The sequence below is a fragment of the Triticum dicoccoides genome, chromosome 2B (genome assembly GCF_002162155.2).
Source record: "Triticum dicoccoides isolate Atlit2015 ecotype Zavitan chromosome 2B, WEW_v2.0, whole genome shotgun sequence".
In the NCBI taxonomy this organism is placed as follows: Eukaryota; Viridiplantae; Streptophyta; class Magnoliopsida; order Poales; family Poaceae; genus Triticum; species Triticum dicoccoides.
In genome coordinates, this window is record NC_041383.1 from 495,171,939 (window position 1) to 495,189,218 (window position 17,280).

At 44.7% G+C, this 17,280-nt stretch overlaps 1 protein-coding gene across 2 annotated transcripts; it reads left to right on the forward strand.

The window, feature by feature from the left end:
• Window positions 1–1,148: 1,148 nt before the first annotated feature.
• Window positions 1,149–5,790, forward strand: LOC119364436 (polyadenylate-binding protein RBP47-like). 2 transcript variants are annotated; one of them, XM_037629909.1, is made up of 6 exons: window positions 1,149–1,607; window positions 2,432–2,885; window positions 3,536–3,558; window positions 3,640–3,770; window positions 3,855–3,951; window positions 5,289–5,790. In XM_037629909.1, exons 1-6 carry the CDS (start codon window positions 1,233–1,235, stop codon window positions 5,448–5,450), a joined length of 1,242 nt encoding a protein of 413 aa, XP_037485806.1. In that variant the 5' UTR covers window positions 1,149–1,232; the 3' UTR covers window positions 5,451–5,790. The 2 variants fall into 2 exon arrangements, with proteins under 2 accessions (XP_037485806.1, XP_037485805.1); XM_037629908.1 differs by having other exon boundaries at window positions 1,150–1,607; window positions 3,503–3,558.
• The last annotated feature ends 11,490 nt before the right edge of the window (window positions 5,791–17,280 follow it).

The following is a 17,280-nucleotide window of genomic DNA, read 5'->3' on the forward strand; positions in this document are numbered from 1 at the left end:
ACACTAGTGCACTCATGTTGTGCTGACACATGACTTTCTTGAGAAAGAACTTGCCGTTTGTAGAAACAAGCCACTTAATCACGAACTATGTGACAGTGAACTGAAGCATATGTTGATTTATCAAAGCCTTATAGTCTGCATGAACAACCATTGAGGATGAGATCCTCAACGACTATAGCAAACCCCTAAAAATTCCATTTCAAGAGACTTGACATAAATCGTCAAATAAGTCTCCATGACGTGAAGAGGAAATCATAGTATATGGCACGCAAGACCATGCTAGCAATGGTTGAACCATGCAAACCGTAAACCATTGATGGTCATGTTGTGGTACACTGGTACAATGTACATATCATACACATCATTCTGGAATCAATGACTCACCCAAGGTGGCATAGTGATTGTTTGATTTTGATGGAAGCTATATTCATTTGTTGTCAAAATTTCTATGGTGAACCAAAATAATTAAATATAACTTCTTAATACTACCTCTATTTGATTTACAAGTCGGGCACATGTTTATAGATCTTTAATTTAAATAGCAAAATGTGTGTCATATGTTAGTACAAACAAATATAGTAACTTGAGGTTCATCGCTGAATGGAGTTTCTAAACATATATTGTTTGCGCATACTACACATATTTTGTTTTGTTATTCAAAATCAAAACCTAGAAAATCATGTCGAACTTTCAAAAACCGAACGAAGGAAGAACTTCAACCTTAAAAGCTTTGTCCAACACCACCTTATTTCATACTACTAGCCTCCAAATAACATAGATATATTAATAACAAAATGCCGTATTTATTTGGTTCTTTATTTGCCAAATGCTGTCGCAAGACACTCAACCATACACTGATTTATGACAGCATAATAAATTCGCATCATATAAAGCAGCAACAACACTCCCGAAAAAGAAAAAGAAAAACACTTTCCAATCGCACTCCCAAACCACAGGGCCCACACTGGCAGCGCTATAACGGCAGCTAGCCAGCTACCAACGCGCTCCAAATCTGGGACCTCCCACCGGCCCTACACGTTAGCCTGCCTCCCCCATTCAATCAACGACCAGCACAATAACGAACTCCTAGATCCGACGGCCTGAATCCGCCGCCAGCCCGCTATATATCCAGTCACCTCACCCACGGGCACCCTCTCTTTCCGCCCTCCGCAACCTCACGAGACTCCCCCAACCCCAGGCGACCCTCCTCGGCGGCGGCGGCGCGGGCGGCGATGCAGATGGCGGCGACCACAACGGAGTCACAGGTGGCCGTGCCGCCTCACCACCCCCACGCGCACCCACATCCGCACCCACCTCCGCATCACCCGCACCCGCACCATCACATGCCGCAGCCGCGGTGGGTCGTCCTCCCCTACCCGCCGCCGTCCATGGTGGCCGCCCCGCCCCCGCCGCCGCCGCAGTTCGCCAAGCACTACGCGCCGGGGCCGCCGCCTCCCCCTGCCGCGGCCGGGCGACGCACGCCGACCCCACCCGCGGCCGGATCCGGCGGGAACGGCTGCGAGGAGAATAAGACGATCTGGGTCGGCGACCTCCAGTACTGGATGGACGAGAACTACCTCCATAACTGCTTCGGCCCCAGCGGCGAGGTTCGTGTTCTCTCCCGATCCGGACTTGTCCGTACTAGATCTCGCGAATACAGTAAGATTCGCCCCATTCTTTTGTGTTGATTCATGTGTTGTGCCATCAAATTGCCATGAAAGCGTATATTTTGTGCTTTGTCGTCGCTTGATGCGAATAAAAGGCGATGCTTCTATAATTAGCCGTGAAAAGTTGCTCAAGGCGCCAACTTTAAGGCCATTCAATATACGTAGTACGGATGGAATGCTCTTCTTTGAATGGTTATTACTTCCATCACTGCAAGCCATTTCTTCTTCTTTCTGAATTGTAATAACAAACAAAATAGCATTATTCTTTGCGATGCTAGCTTCCAAAGGTGCCGACTTTGGGGATTTATACTAGTTTGGTTAGTACTCGTTTGGAGGAAACAGTCTTGGCACGCATAATTTAATGAACATTGTGAACGAGCTGAGCTAGTTTGCATTTTGGTGATTACGGAATAAGTGAAGTAACGGTTGGAGGGGTGAAAGGAAGCCATAATGAAAGCCTTGACCAATTACGACTATCTTTTATTGGGAGGTTTGCTTACTGACGTGGACAGGAATTGGGAAAGGTGGCAAGTACTTTGTCTGGAAGATGGTTAACGAAGAAAGCAAGTTGTACGCGTTCTTGTGTTTGTACAATTTGGCAGGAACTATCCTTCACAAACAGCAACCATGATAGGTTTATTAAAAGACATAATGAATGTGAACCACTCACGGGTTCATCTATTTTTTTGCCTTCAATCATTGCGTATTTCTTCTCTTACCCAAGTACTAGTTTACTCACCCTTTTCTCTACATCTGCTTCATAGGTGGTAACAATAAAAGTTATCCGCAATAGGCAAACTGGACAATCAGAGGGATATGGTTTTGTAGAGTTCTTTTCCCATGCATCAGCAGACAAAGCTCTTCAGAATTTTACTGGTCATGTGATGCCCAACACTGATCGAGCCTTTAAGTTGAACTGGGCATCCTATAGCATGGGTGAAAAGCGATCAGAAGTTGTCTCTGACCACTCAATTTTTGTTGGTGATTTAGCTGCTGATGTTACTGATGAAATGTTGATGGAGCTTTTTGCTAGCAAGTATCGCTCCGTGAAAGGAGCTAAAGTTATCATTGATGCAAACACAGGCCGTTCTAGGGGCTATGGATTTGTTAGATTTGGAGATGATACCGACAAAGCTCATGCAATGACTGAAATGAACGGTGTTTATTGCTCTACTAGACCGATTCGCGTAGGACCTGCAACGCCTAGAAGAACCTCTGGTATGTCCCTTCTTCGCGGTTGTTCTGCAGCCCTAAACTGTACAACCTTCTTTTTGTTAGTTTGTGGATTGTCTTGTATTTTTCGTACAAGTGCTTTAACTTGCACTAAATTTGACTCATTTTATGGCCACATTGTACCTATCATTACTATCACTATTTGTTTTGGAAAAATCTACTCATACCTTTGTATGACCCTGATGTTGTCGTAGTGTTCTCCTATTACTCCCTCTGTCCCACAATATAAGATCGTTTTTCAAGCTATGTATATTGTGGGACCGAGGGAGTAGTTTTTTTCAGTACACATCCTGTTTTTAATGAAGAAGTTATTGATCATCTATCTGTACTTGTTTTGCCTTTCTGGACTATGTACATGACCTGTGTAGATTAACAGATAGTATCAAACAAACAAATCCACTTCCACTGTGGTGCTAGTGTTCCTACTGCCTGTAGTGGGGCCAGTTCTACTGCTTCAATTGCTATAAGTCCTTGTATTCATATATGGAGCATGTCATGTATTCTGCTTCTTTGTTAAGGGCGATATGGAATTGGTTATTTTCTCATACGAGATCCGTATAGGTTTAATCCTTGTTGCGCAACTTAATGACTATTAACTTCAGGTGATTCTGGTTCCTCAACCCCTGGCCATTCAGATGGTGATTCAAATAACAGAACGGTGTGTATACTGGTGTTTTCATAGTGTTTGTTAACCTTGTAGCTTCTTAGTTTCTAATCTGAAATTCTCAACCTGCTTTAGGTATATGTTGGTGGGCTCGACCCAAATGTTAGTGAAGACGAGCTGAGGAAATCATTTGCCAAATATGGTGATGTTGCCTCTGTCAAAATTCCTCTAGGGAAGCAGTGTGGCTTTGTTCAGTATGTCAACAGGTACTTTTCTGAAGTTCTTATGTGTTTTACTGGTTATTTCTATGTAACTTACAAGCTATACTTTTATTTGTGCCACTGTTTTAGAACTGATGCAGAAGAAGCACTGCAAGGATTGAATGGGGCTGTCATTGGAAAGCAGGCAGTTCGCCTTTCGTGGGGCCGCAGCCCATCACACAAACAGGTTGGCCATGTGCCTCTTAACTGTTTCCTTCTTTGATCATTCCTTGCTATAGTATGAGTTTGCATTGAACCAATCATCTTGGTAAAAGTACAATGACCACTATGTTTGAAAACTCTTAAGTTAAGTTTGGAAAATTTGTCAGTAACCTATGGATGACTATAAATTGGATGTACTATAACAAATTAGCCTTGCAAGATAATTTCCATATATGATATTTTCTTTTCCTATATGATAATGATCTTTCCCATGAAAGGCTACTTTGTTGTGTCCATGTTTAATTGATTTATGACTAATACGGACTAGCGCTGACTTGATGTGGGAATTGAAACGTTCCTGCTATAATGGATCTGTTCCTTCTTGTCCCATATGCTAGCAATTATTCCAACACAATTATTTTCTATAGTTGCAGCCTTATGCTTGGTAGTTGTTTCTAGTCTAATACTCCCTCCGTCCCAGAATGCAAGACGTTTTTCCACACTAGAGTAGTGTGAAAAAACGTCTTACATTATGGGACTGAGTACTAAATAAACTTTGAACATGCAGACTAGTTTAATCCTTGTTTAGTTTAGCTCAGTTCATTTTGCAAACCTAGTTTTGGTACAACTAAGCAACCAAGCTTCCTATCCTCTCATTCAGCCTGTGATCTGTTCTACATACCTTGCGTGCTGTGTGGCTATGTAAAAAGGGCAATGCCATGATTGTGTAATATATGCCCTGTGGCCCATCTGTAGCTTTATTTTAAGGCTATGCATTTTGAGGGTGCTTGTTGACTGAATGCCATGCCTTCATGGAAAACATTCGAGCTCAGAGATAAGTAGATCAGTCATCACTTCATTGTTAAATAAAAATGTTGAGACCAACCTGGACTAGCCCTTGGCGGTATTTTCCTGATAGAAGGAAACAGCCTGAGTCACCTGCAGAGTGTAGGATTAGACAACCATCACCTGCAGAGTGTAGGATTAGACAACCAAGCGATGCTCGGTTCTCACTTCATTGTTAAATCAGGGACAACATCTGTGTAGGCACAAGGGGTCTTCTATCTCTTGCCACTCAATAAATATAACTTTGAATGATTCACTATTTGTTTTTCAAAAAGTCTCATTTGGCACACTTGTTGGTAACATGAGCAAACATTAGCACAGCGCTTGTTAGGTTGTACTGGTCCTCGAAATTTTAAGCTAGGCCGTGCAGTTGTTCTTTTCCTGCAGCTAAGACGGGTTGCCTTTGCTACTACTTGTTAACTCTGTTTCTGTCAACTGTATATAGAATCTGTTGATTTTAAAGGTATTTGTCTTAATGGATTCCATGACGCTAATCCACTGTTTTCTTGTTTTCAGTCTAGGGGCGATTCCGGCAACAGGAGGAACAACAACAATATGTACTATGGCACGCCGTTCTACGGCGGGTACGGCTACGCATCCCCCGTCCCGCACCCGAACATGTATGCCCCTGCGTATGGAGCCTACCCCTTCTACGGCAACCAGCAGCTGGTGAGCTAGAGAGAGAGCTTCGTCCCACTCCCTCCGATGGGAAACAAGGTTTTGATCCGGTGAGAGCATAGCAGCGTCAGAAGAGAGAGAGTGAGAGCGAGAGAGAGATTATATAGATGGTCCTAAAAGTAAGAGGGTGAGACAGGTTATTAAAAAGTGAAAGAAACGAGTGGTGTCTGTACTCTGTAGCGTCTGTTGTGTGTGCGTGTGTGTGTGTGTGTGTGTGTGTGTGTGTGTGTTGCAAGAACTAGAAGAGCCTCTAGGCTTGTAGACACGGTCGGAGCGTCATGGATGATTCATTCAAGAAATTTTGACTTGCTTAATAAGTTACAACACTGTTTGTGCCGCACATCTATTTTTATCTCCACTGGGTGGAGTGCTGCTTATTGGGTCTCTCAGCTGCCGTTTTTAGCCTATAAATAGTATGCTGCCTATTCGTTGCATCAGTATGGTCTAGTTGAGCTTATGCATGCAAAAGACCAACATTGTTGTTTGGTTGTATACGAGCATAGAATTGTAAGCACTTTGTACCCTACTTGGCTAGCTTACCTACAACCCCCTCCGTCCGGAAATAGTTATCATCAAAATGAATAAAAAGGAATGTATCTAAATATATTTTAATTTTAGATACATAACACCGCAATGGAGATGAACTGAACGAAGATGGTGGAGTTCTTTAGCCCAAACTGACGGAAATAGTTATCATCAAAATGAATAAAAGAGAATGTATCTAAATATATTTTAATTCTAGATACATAACACCGCAATGGAGATGAACTGAACGAAGATGGTGGAGTTCTTTAGCCCAAACTGAACTGGACAAAGATGGTGGAGTTCTTTAGCCCAAACTGATGATCCATCTTGCCAACTTCAAAACTGCTGCATGCTTGCTTTCGCATAAATTTGAAGTAAGCTTCTTCTGTCGCCTGCATGGTCTTAAACCCTCGGTGGTTGTTGTGCTTATACCCTGAAAATTGTTCATTGCAAGCTTTTCATGAACTGTGGACCTCAGGAGCCCTTTCAATGAACACCGTATACTCCCTCCTTCCATCTATATAGGCATAATGCGTTTTTCGAGGCTTGACATGCAACTTACACGAAGCATACCCTCAAATTCGTATGTGAAAGGAGCTTCCAATGATATAATTTTCACATTATACATCTCATGTATTATTAATCTTGTCAATAATCAAAGGCGGCCTTGGAAAACACATTTGACCCTATATAGATGGAAGGAGGGAGTTCCACTTATCCTAGCAATGCGCAAGAGCAATAAGTTGAAGCACCAAGCAACGAAACACACAAAAAACAAGCAATGGAGCACTCCAGGAGCAAGCAATGAAGCACACAAGCAATGAAGCACAAGAGCATTAGTAAGCACACATGACCATACACCGCATAGCAAGTTCAACCTACCACTACTTTGGTGTAATCGTACCACCGCAAGTTCGTTATCACCCACCTCATTAAAATATACAGACCATAAGATTGTTTTCAAGCCATCGCTAGTGGAAAAAATGCTAGCCACAATTCTCGTTGATGACGCGCCATTTTCCGTGAAAGCCAGCACTATTTTTTCCAAATAGTGCTGGCGTAGGCCAAATCAACACGTCAGCTTTACATGCTTAGTGCTGGCGTTGCTATTTTACAAACGCCACATATCTGTTGGCCCATATGCACTCACCGTTTGCAATACACTAATGGCGTTGGTTTTCTTTGCATGCCATAGTTAATTTGTTAGTGCTGACGTTTGTCTTCTATGCACGCCAGAAACAGTTTTTCCATTTGATTAAAATAATATTTTTTTAATTATTATACTAGTCACAAAATAATGAAAATTTTATATTATGTTTTTTGTCATCATTATTTTTACAGTTTTTATCATTTTAGGGATTTTATTTCTTTACCACCAGTTTTAATTTTATTTTATTTTGTTAAGTCTTTTAGTAATTTTAAGTCTTTTATTTTGTTAATTTTATAATATTTTAAATGGAAATACTGGCATTTTTTAAAATATGCACTTTGAGACTTCAATTTTAATTTATTTACTTTTTAATTTGAGACATGAAATATGTACTTTGAGACTTCATCTTTATAGTATATTGTAGTTTATTTTTTAAAGTTTATATTATTTTAAGTATTTAATGATTATACTAGTCAATCATAATTTTTTTTGATTATACTAGTCACATTTTTAGTGTTTTATCAAAATATGTACTCATCATTATTATTTGGTATGCGATTAGCTATGGCGTTGCCCTTCTATCCAACGCCTGCAATAACCTATCTGAGTCAATGACCTAAGTCACCCCTCTCTCTCATTTCACACCCCACCCGGCCCTGTCGTATACACACAACTCCTCCCCCTGGACCAAAGCCGCCGCCGCCCCTCTGCCGCCCCGTCGACGCCCCTCGCCAGCACCAAGGTTAGATCAACTACTCCTCCGTTCGCGGACACGCCACACGGCCGGGATCCATTGAGATTTGCTTTGTGTCATGTAGATTCCAAATTTAGTTGCATTGATTGCTTTGTGTAGAAATTGTAGTGATAATCCGATTGCTATTGTGTAGAATCCGATATTTACTTCTGTGTCTCCCTCAGTTGGCGGATCTGAGATAGTTTAGTAGAAATTGATATATTTAGTAGAAATTGATAGAATGTGTTATGTGTAGAATTTATTTACTTGTGTGTCTCCCTCTGTTGGCGGATCTGAGCTAGTTTAGTAGAAATTGATATATTTAGTAGAAGTGGATAGATTGTGTTATGTGTAGAATTTATTTACTTGTGTGTCTCCCTTCGTTGGCGGATTGTTGAGCTTTTCTATCGATTGATCCTCTATAACCAACATATCTAGTTTGCTATGCAATTTGCTGTTGTAGGTCATCACATGCTATCTAGTTTAATTAGTTCTATACATTGCAATATTTGAACTACTTTACATTGGTGTCAATATTCAGTGGTATGAAATTGCATTTTATCTTGATCATATACGCGTTGTGTTTGTAGGTCATGGCCACTTCTGGAGGCAACAACAAGTCCGTGTGTGATGTGGACATGGCCAACAATGAATTCCTAGACACTTATGAGTATGTCATCAAGAGCGTGCAAGGGGCAAATGACGATCTAAGGTGGAGGTTAAAGAGCTACGCAAGGAGACAGTTCGGCTCGTTCAGGAGACTAATCAGCTTAGGGACGAGAGGCATAAGTTCGTCCAGGATCGGGATAAACTGAAGGAGGAGAGGAGACTCCTTAGGGATGAGAGGATTGACCTGAAGATGAACATAGATCATTTCAGAAGAAAAGAAGAGGTTGATAGAAAGAAGCTTCAACAACTGGGCATACTCCTTGGTGAAGTTTAGTTTTTTAAGTAGCTAGCTAGTTCATCTTATTAGTTGTTGAGAATCGAGTAACTAGAGTACTTGAGTGAGCAACTTAATTTTGTGAAGTTTAATATCAACTTGTTGAGTTCATGAGCCTCTTATGTAATGATTATCTATTAAGTAAGTAGCTAGTGTTGATGAGTATATTGTGTTAAGTAGTATCTATTAAGTAAGTAGCTAGTGTTGATGAACAATTTTTTATTACCAAAAAACCATTAGGGTGTTGGACAAGTAGGCACGCCAGAGATATGATGTACTTAGTGTTGGCGTTGGACTGGTGATACGCCAGCACGATGTAGGATACTGCTGGCGTAGGCACCAACGCCACCACTATTTCTTAACAATGGCGCCATGTTGGTGGCGTGGAGCTTCTACGTCAGCAAGGCTGTTTTTGGCACACCATAGCTAGGCTTTTCTCCACTAGTGCATAACTACAGAAAATATACGTCGTCCCTGTCGCCATCACTTTCAATTATACACACAATCATCACCACCAGAAGCAACATTAGTAGTAGTGCTTGCCCAACCAGATCCTTAACCAAAGCACCCTATGGGCGTCTCCCATGGCAACAAACCCAACACCATAGGCTTTGTTGTCCAGTAGGAGGTTGAGAGCCACCATGAGAGACTCTAGGCTGAAGCCACCTTACACCATGACGGCGGCGTAGAGGTCAGGGTGGACGTCAACCGTCTTGCTCTCCCTGATGGCAGTAACCACCTCTTTCACTACCTGAGTCATGCTGCTGAAGACAGCCAGCTCCTCCATGAAGCCTCCCCGCTTCCTCTCCCTATGAAGCACACAAACTTGCTCACCATCCTTCTCACGAGCATCAACATTGATGGTGTCTGACTCGTGGGTGTTTGAATACTCGGGCATCGGCAAGCCCAATGGCTGACCGGAGCCTATGGCATGCTTGACGATTGCCAGCCCTAAGGAGAAGATCTGCTACATTTGATGGTAGTTTTGGATAGGTGCATTGAGGAACTTTGCGTCCATGGGATGAGCCTAAGAAAGAAACAGGACAGAGTGGTTAGTTAGTATGGCAATGTTTCATAGGCTTAAACTGCTAGTTAGTTAGAATGGCATGATTTCTGAGCTAACCACTGTCGGTGTCAAAACCAGCGGATCTCGGTAGGGGGTCCCGAACTATGCGTCTAAGGATAATGGTAACATGAGGCGGGGGGGGGGGCACAATGTTTACCCAGGTTCGGGCCCTCTATATGGAGGTAATACCCTACTTCCTGCTTGATTGATCTTGATGAATATGAGTATTACAAGAGTTGACCTACCACGAGATCGTAATGGCTAAACCCTAGAAGTCTAGCCTATGAGGTTATGATTGTTGTCCTACGGACTAAATCCTCCGGTTTATATAGACACCGGAGGAGGCTAGGGTTACACAAAGTCGGTTACAAAGAAAGGAATCCACATATCCGAATCGCCAAGCTTGCCTACCATGCAAAGGAGAGTCCCATCCGGACACGGGACGAAGTCTTCTATCTTGTATCTTCATAGTCCAACAGCCGAGCCAAAGTATATAGTTCGGCTGTCCGAGGACCCCTTAGTCTAGGACTCCCTCAGTAGCCCCTGAACCAGGCTTCAATGACGACGAGTCCTACACGTTGATTGTCTTCGATGTTGCAAGGTGGGTTCCTTCTCCAAATATCCCAATATAGCCTTCCGAACATAGAAAACGTGCCCGGCTCTGCAAAATAAGTACCACACACTACTGCAGAGAGTATAATATTTCACGAGTCCAATCCGCTGACAATTTTTGTTACATGACACTACGTCATCACCCGACCATTATTCTGAATCGTTTTTCAGCCTGCTACTTCACGTTTCACGAGGCGGTCTTATTGGCATGTCTTGTCGAAGCAGAGATCGTGTCCCCTTATTACGGGATTCTCATCAACACGAGCGTGGGTAACCCAACCGTTCCATTGGTATGATTCCTTGGGAATAGGCATATTTTAAGGCCACGTAGGGAATGTTTGATATTTGTCGCCTTTATAAAGAGGCTAAGGCCTGCCCTTTTTCTTCCACGCTAGTCCCTTCCTCCCCCTCCCACCTCGAGTTCCAACACCCAAGGGTCAATCCAGTCGCTTCGAGATTCCAGACATGTCCGAACACAGCCTTCAAGGCCGGTGGATGGCCTCTTCTGTCACAGAGGAAGACATCTCAAAGCTCAGGGAGGCAAGATACTTGACTGCAGACATCTACCACAGTCTTCCTTCTCAAGGGCAGGTTATTCCTACTCCCAGATCCAAGCTTATCGCACACGAACAGTATGTGTTACCTTAACCTTGCCGCTGTTGTTGAACCATTGGATGTAGTAAGGATGTGGATGGTGGTCTGAACATTGTAGATTATATCCTATTCCAACTACTTGGGCTGCTTTGAAAACTGCTATGCGTACTCATTGGGTTCCACCATATTGTCAACGTGAATTGCTTCAAAAATTGCAGCGCTTAAGACAAGGGAAAAATTCTGTAGAAGAATATTATCAGGAATTACAAACTGGCATGATTAGATGTGGTATTGTTGAGGAGAATGAAGCTATGCTTGCACGTTTTCTGGGTGGATTAAATAGAGAGATTCAGACCATTCTAGACTATAAGGACTATACTAATATCACTCGTTTATTCCATCTTGCTTGTAAAGCTGAACGTGAAGATTTGAGTTTTGCTTGACGCATTTGTGACACCCACCACCACCACTTGTTCGTAGTCTGTAGGATCATATTCTTGTGTCTTTCTATTGCTGCTAACCATGCCAAGATCACAAGCCGACGAGATTGACTGGGAGAACTTATCGAACAAGGAGCTTCATGATAAGTTTCAGCAAATGATGAATGAACAGGTGCAAGATGTGCTGAACAATTTTGAAGAGGCCATGGAGAAGATCACTGGCCTTGAAAAGACGTTCGAAACAAAGCTCGATAACAGATTTAATGAACTGCTTGCGCGTCTTCCACCACCGGCTGCACCTGCCGCACCTCTGCAACAACAACAACAACAATTACCTCTAGGTCGTGTTTATCTCTCACTTCCTTCGAGGTCTTGGGTTTGCACTCCATCCCTTTGTTCGAGGGGTCATGTTTTATTATGGGCTAGATTTCCACGATCTAGCCCCGGACTCCTTCCTCCACATCTCGGCGTTCATCACCACATGCGAGGCTTTCCTCCGTATTTCCCCACACTTCGTCTTATGGCTTAAGACCTTTAACGTGAAACCGAAGGTAATCAACGGGGGACAAGCGGAGTGCGGATGCGCTTCAATAAGCAAGCTTATCAACTCTACTTGGCCAAAGGTCTCCTTTGCAGAATCTTCTGACTTATGGCAACGGGAGTGGTTTTACATCACCGAACCCCGTGGTACAAAGCGGGTAGCCGCTCCTGCGTTTCGGTCTGGACCTCCGCCACAACTCGCATCGTGGATTAACAAGGGGCTGGACTGGGGATCTACAGATGAAGTGTGGACACTGCAAAGCCGCATCCGGAACCTTATTAAGAAGGACACCGGTCTCATCGATGTAATCCAAGTAATGTTAGTCTGCCAGATCCTACCCTGTCAGCGGCACCCTCTCCGTACGTGGGAATTTAATCCGGAAGGTCCATGGACTCTTCAGCACCTCTCCAGCATGATGCTCAGGGAGATGTGGAAGTTGTTCTTCAGCGCACAAAAACAGTGGCCGGATACTACAAAAGGCATCGGTCTTGACTGCAACCATGCAGATACTCCGGTAAGTACTCAACCCCCAAACACGATCTAGTCAAATTATTCATGACAATGTACTTATAAAACTCTATCCGGCCAGGGCTGGCTAAAGAAGGCAGAAAGAATCAGGTGTTTGGCTCCACTTCCTGAAGATACTACAGATCCGTTATTAACAAGGATGCTGGCTCCAGCGCCGTATCAAGTGCCGGCGGGGGAAGATAAGGAGGAGGACGAAGAGGCCCAAGGAAGCTCCCCTTCTCGAAGCACACCAGGAAATTTGTCCGAGGAGATTGGAATTTCCACTTCCAAAGGTGGAAGGGAAGGGCAAACTGACACCCCTTCTCCTCAAGGGAAGAAAATGGCCACCTCCGAAGACTTGGAAATAGAAGCTTCTAAGCGGGGGAAGGTATCCCAGTCAGGGGATGCCGCCGACACGCAGTCACCCCATAAAGATAGGCCCTCAGCCGCATCATAAGTGAATCCGGGTGTTTATGTCCCGTTCTTTCTTGGCTATAAGGGTAATATTTCAAACAACTGTTTGCAGTCCAGCACGCAACCCTCCTCGACAGTCCTCCTCTTCGGGGGTTCTTCTTCCGGAGATGATGGAGAGCGAGACGCCTCCACAGATCTCCGTGCCTGATAAGGCAGACGATGCCGAGGTGTCGTCCCGTAGGATCTTTCCCGATATGCGGGTGGCGCAAGGGGCAGTGAAGACCGGGGCCGAAGGTAATACTTCGGCCGCCCAAGGTCCGGGGTGTGCGGACCCTTCATGGAGCAACAAAGGTCCCGGACTATCCAATGTCAAAGGGATGACGCTACCTGTTCTGGACGTGAAGTTGCCGGATACATTAATGGACGTACTGCAACATGCCTCCGTCTCAAAGGAACATCATACCTTAATTGGTATGGTGTTTGAAAGAGTTCGGTCCGTGAAAAGCAGATTGAATGAAGCCTTTTCTATCCCACTAAGAGGCTTTGAGGTACGTAGTGTAATTATATTGTGAGCGCAAATTGCACCTGTGTATATATAGTAGCCCCTGAGACTCTGGTTGACATCCAAAGGAATGCGATCAAAGGATCGAAAATAGATGCCCAGGAAATGATATGATTATTTGAAACACAGGTTGTTACATCCGTGGGGACTGCCCAAGCTATCGAGGTAGCACATTTGAAGCAGAAAGTTTATGTGGCGGATGATGATATCACACTTATAAGCAGGCGGCTCGACGAGGCGCAAGGTATGTCTCTAGGGCACTCAGTACATGCTAGTATTGTGAAATGAGCGTGATACTGAGAATTTTTATATGCATTACTACAGATAGTGCCGCTGTAGTGGAGACCCTTTGGGCGGAACTTGCCCGTGCCAAGGATCAAGCAAGGATGAGTAATGTGGCTGCCGAAAAGGCAGCCGCCGAATTGAAAGTAGAGCAGACCGCTCGGCTTCAGTGCGAGGAGAGGATATCTACCATGGCACTTCAGTTGAAGAATGCCACTAGCCGATGCCAAGATCTTGAGAGAGATAACAAAGCCAAAGCTGCCGATCTGGACAAGGTCTTACAAGAGGCGAAGGAAGCCCGGTCTGAGTCTAGAGCAGCTTGGGAGGAGATCCGACAAGCTGGGGAGATCGCGGCTGGTAAGCCCTTTTTATTGCAAACTAAGTTTGGCGATCCAAAGTATGCGCTGCTGAATCAACAGTGGAGTTCTCCGGAATCCTTTATGGACCCGCCGAAGAGTGTTGCCGATGCGAATCAGTTTTTCCACGCACAAGAAGGACATGTAACGAAAAAGCTGTTTTGGTCGCAGTTTAATACGCCGAAGCGTCCACTGTTGAACGAACAGATGGCCCAATGGGCCGAGCTCCACAAGATGTCCGGCACCGCCATGAAGGGTGTCATAGCCCGGCTGTGGCCAACCGAACCCATTCCGGATAGTTATTTTGGTTTGGTGTGGCAGCTTGTTAATGCGGTGCCCCGCATCGACGCTGTGAAGCGGTCAACGTGCATAGAAGGTGCACAGATGGCCCTTGCCCGTGTCAAGATATACTGGGCAAAGATGACGTCCACCGATATTGCAGCGCAGAGTCCCCCCAAGGCAGGGACCTTAACATGCCAGAACATTACTTTGAAGATGTCCTAGAGGGTGCCCACTTAATAGAGGACCAGTGCTCGAAAAATAATGTTCGAGTAAAGTGCATCAAGATTGTAATAACAATATTATGATATATTTATGGCTGTGTTTTTATACTTTTTGCCTGAAAAGTTTTGGTGCCTCCTGTGCGGCCGTCTCTTTTATATATACAATCTGAAAGTTTGCAGTCGTCGGCTTCACCCCCCTCGCGTATAACGCGGGGGTGTTCGGAAAAGCACTTGATCACACTTGACCCAACGTCTTGGTCCATAAAGGAGGTGTTAGTGTGGCGAACTGGGCAATCAGACTATAGAGCTTTAACACTTTCACTTAGCCATAGGAGTTTGACAGTGGGGCTACTATATAGCCCCTGGTATGTCAGCGGTTATCTGAATACGGCGCGTATACATACATGACCAGAAGGATGGTCCTTTGTTTAACACGGAGGGAATTGCGAAGATTCCGATGAGTCATCGAGTGGTTGACCAGCTCTCGCCGCATCATGACAGTCAGTTTTCGGCTTTCTCTACTGAGGTGCTCATCCGGGCTAGCTGGGACACATCGCAGTAGTTCTCCCTTTACTACCCTAGCCGATATAGCGGAATGTAAGGTAGTAAGCATAGGAGCCGGGCAACCCAACTGTTGACCAAAGACATGATTCGGAGCCGATTCATATAAGGCCAAACTCGCGATGCCGAACACTCCCTATAGGTGTTCGGACTTTAAAATATACACCGAGCTGAATACAGCCCCTGGTGATGAACCCATTGTACCAAGGCACGTGTGGCAATCTGACATGGGGAAAGAGCACGGATGGTGAGAGCATAAATCTCAAAACACAATACTAGCCGGGCTGCTTCTATAACATCCACTTTAGTATGGCGAGCCGTATGTTTACAGATAATGCCTGTATCTTTCTTGGACATTTTACATGCCAGGAAAGTATAAAACAACAAGAGATTAAAAAGGTTTACACAAGGTCTTAATCTAAAAAAGAAACCTTTAATGCGGGGCCCTGCTGCACGTCTGCGCCTTTGTCTCTGTTGTGAAGTGTCCTTGAAGGGTATAGTATGATGGCCATCTATAAAAAAAAAGAAAAAAAAAGAAAAAGGAAGACCAGGTAAAAGAATCTGGTGTGGCCGTAAGTAGAGCCGGTCCGTTCTAATGAACCGTAAAGGATAACTTCTAGGGTCTGAATAGGGTCAAGTCGAACTATGAACCTTTTGTGTGCAGAGTGCCCCCGAAGCCGCCCAAGGAATTTTGAATGTATATCTTTATGGGACGGTCGATGGGGGCGTAGCTGCTAATCAAGCTCAGGTTTATCTGAGCTGCCGCACTGGGGTGTGCGCCGGACACGTTTAGATGTGTCTGCGGTCTTAATGACCGATGAGCTGTTCGACTTGAATAGGCCGTTTTGTGCTTTGATTGCTAAAGTTGCCGTGTATTCATCTGTGCAAAGAGAGCGCTCCATATTTCCACTGACCGTAATGACGCCACGAGGTCCATGAATTTTGAGTTTTAGATAAGCATAATGTGGGACTGCATTAAAACGGGCAAAGGTCGTTCTTTCGAGTAGTGCATGATAGCCGCTTCGGAACGGAGCAATGTCGAAGATTAATTCTTCGCTTCGAAAGTTGTCCAGAGAGCTGAACACAACATCCAATGTTAGAGAGCCCGTGCAGCGGGCTTCTACGCCCGGTATAACTCCTTTAAAGGTAGTGCTGCTTGGCTTGATTCTTGAGGGTCTATCCCCATCTTGTGGACAGCATCCTGACATATCAGATTTAGACTACTGCCGCCATCCATGATGACTCGAGTGAGGTGGTATCCGTCAATTATTGGGTCGAGCACTAGGGTAGCCGAACCCCCGTGACGGATACTAGTCGGGTGATCCCTGTGATCAAAGGTGATCGGACAGGCCGACCATGGGTTGAACTTTGGGGCGACGGGCTTGACGGCGTAGACATCTCAGAGTGCGCGCTTGCACTCGCACTTCGGGATATGAGTGACATAGATCATGTTCAATGTTTTGATCTCCGGTGGAAATTTCTTCTGTCCCCCTGTGTTCGGCTAGCGAGGTTCATCCTCGTCTTTGCTCTAAGGTCCCTTCCCTTTGTTTTCGGCATTGAGTTTGCCGGCCTGCTTGAAGACCAACATTCTCTGTTGGTGTGATTGGCTGGTTTATCGGGAGTGCCATGAATCTGGCAGGGCCTGGCTAGAATTTTATCCAGGTTGGATGGACTGTTTTTGTTGCCTTTAAGTGGCTTCTTCCGTTGACCGGGTCTAAAGCCCCAGAATCCGGCATTTACCGTTGTATTGTCTGGGCTTTCTTCATTATTCCGACATTTATTTTTGTTGCATCATGGTTTTCCATTACCGCCCCTGACTTCGGATGTGCCGGGGTCGCTAGTGCTACTATGGGCTAACCAGCTGTCTTCGCTCGCGCAAAAGCGGGTCATAAGTGTAGTTAAGGCGGCCATTGTCCTTGGCTTTTCCTGATCGAGGTGTGTGGCTAGCCATTCGTCCCGGACATTGTGTTTGAAGGCCACTAAGGCTTCGGCGTCCGGGTAGTCGATGATTTGGTTCTTCTTAGTGAGAAACCGGTTCCAA

Coding starts and splice junctions, on each gene's coding strand:
- LOC119364436 (XM_037629908.1), top strand. CDS start 1,233: ATGCAGATGGCGGCGACCACAACGGAGTCACAGGTGGCCGTGCCGCCT. Junction 2,886..3,502: donor AACGCCTAGAAGAACCTCTG/GTATGTCCCTTC, acceptor TATTAACTTCAG/GTGATTCTGGTTCCTCAACC. Junction 3,771..3,854: donor TTTGTTCAGTATGTCAACAG/GTACTTTTCTGA, acceptor CCACTGTTTTAG/AACTGATGCAGAAGAAGCAC.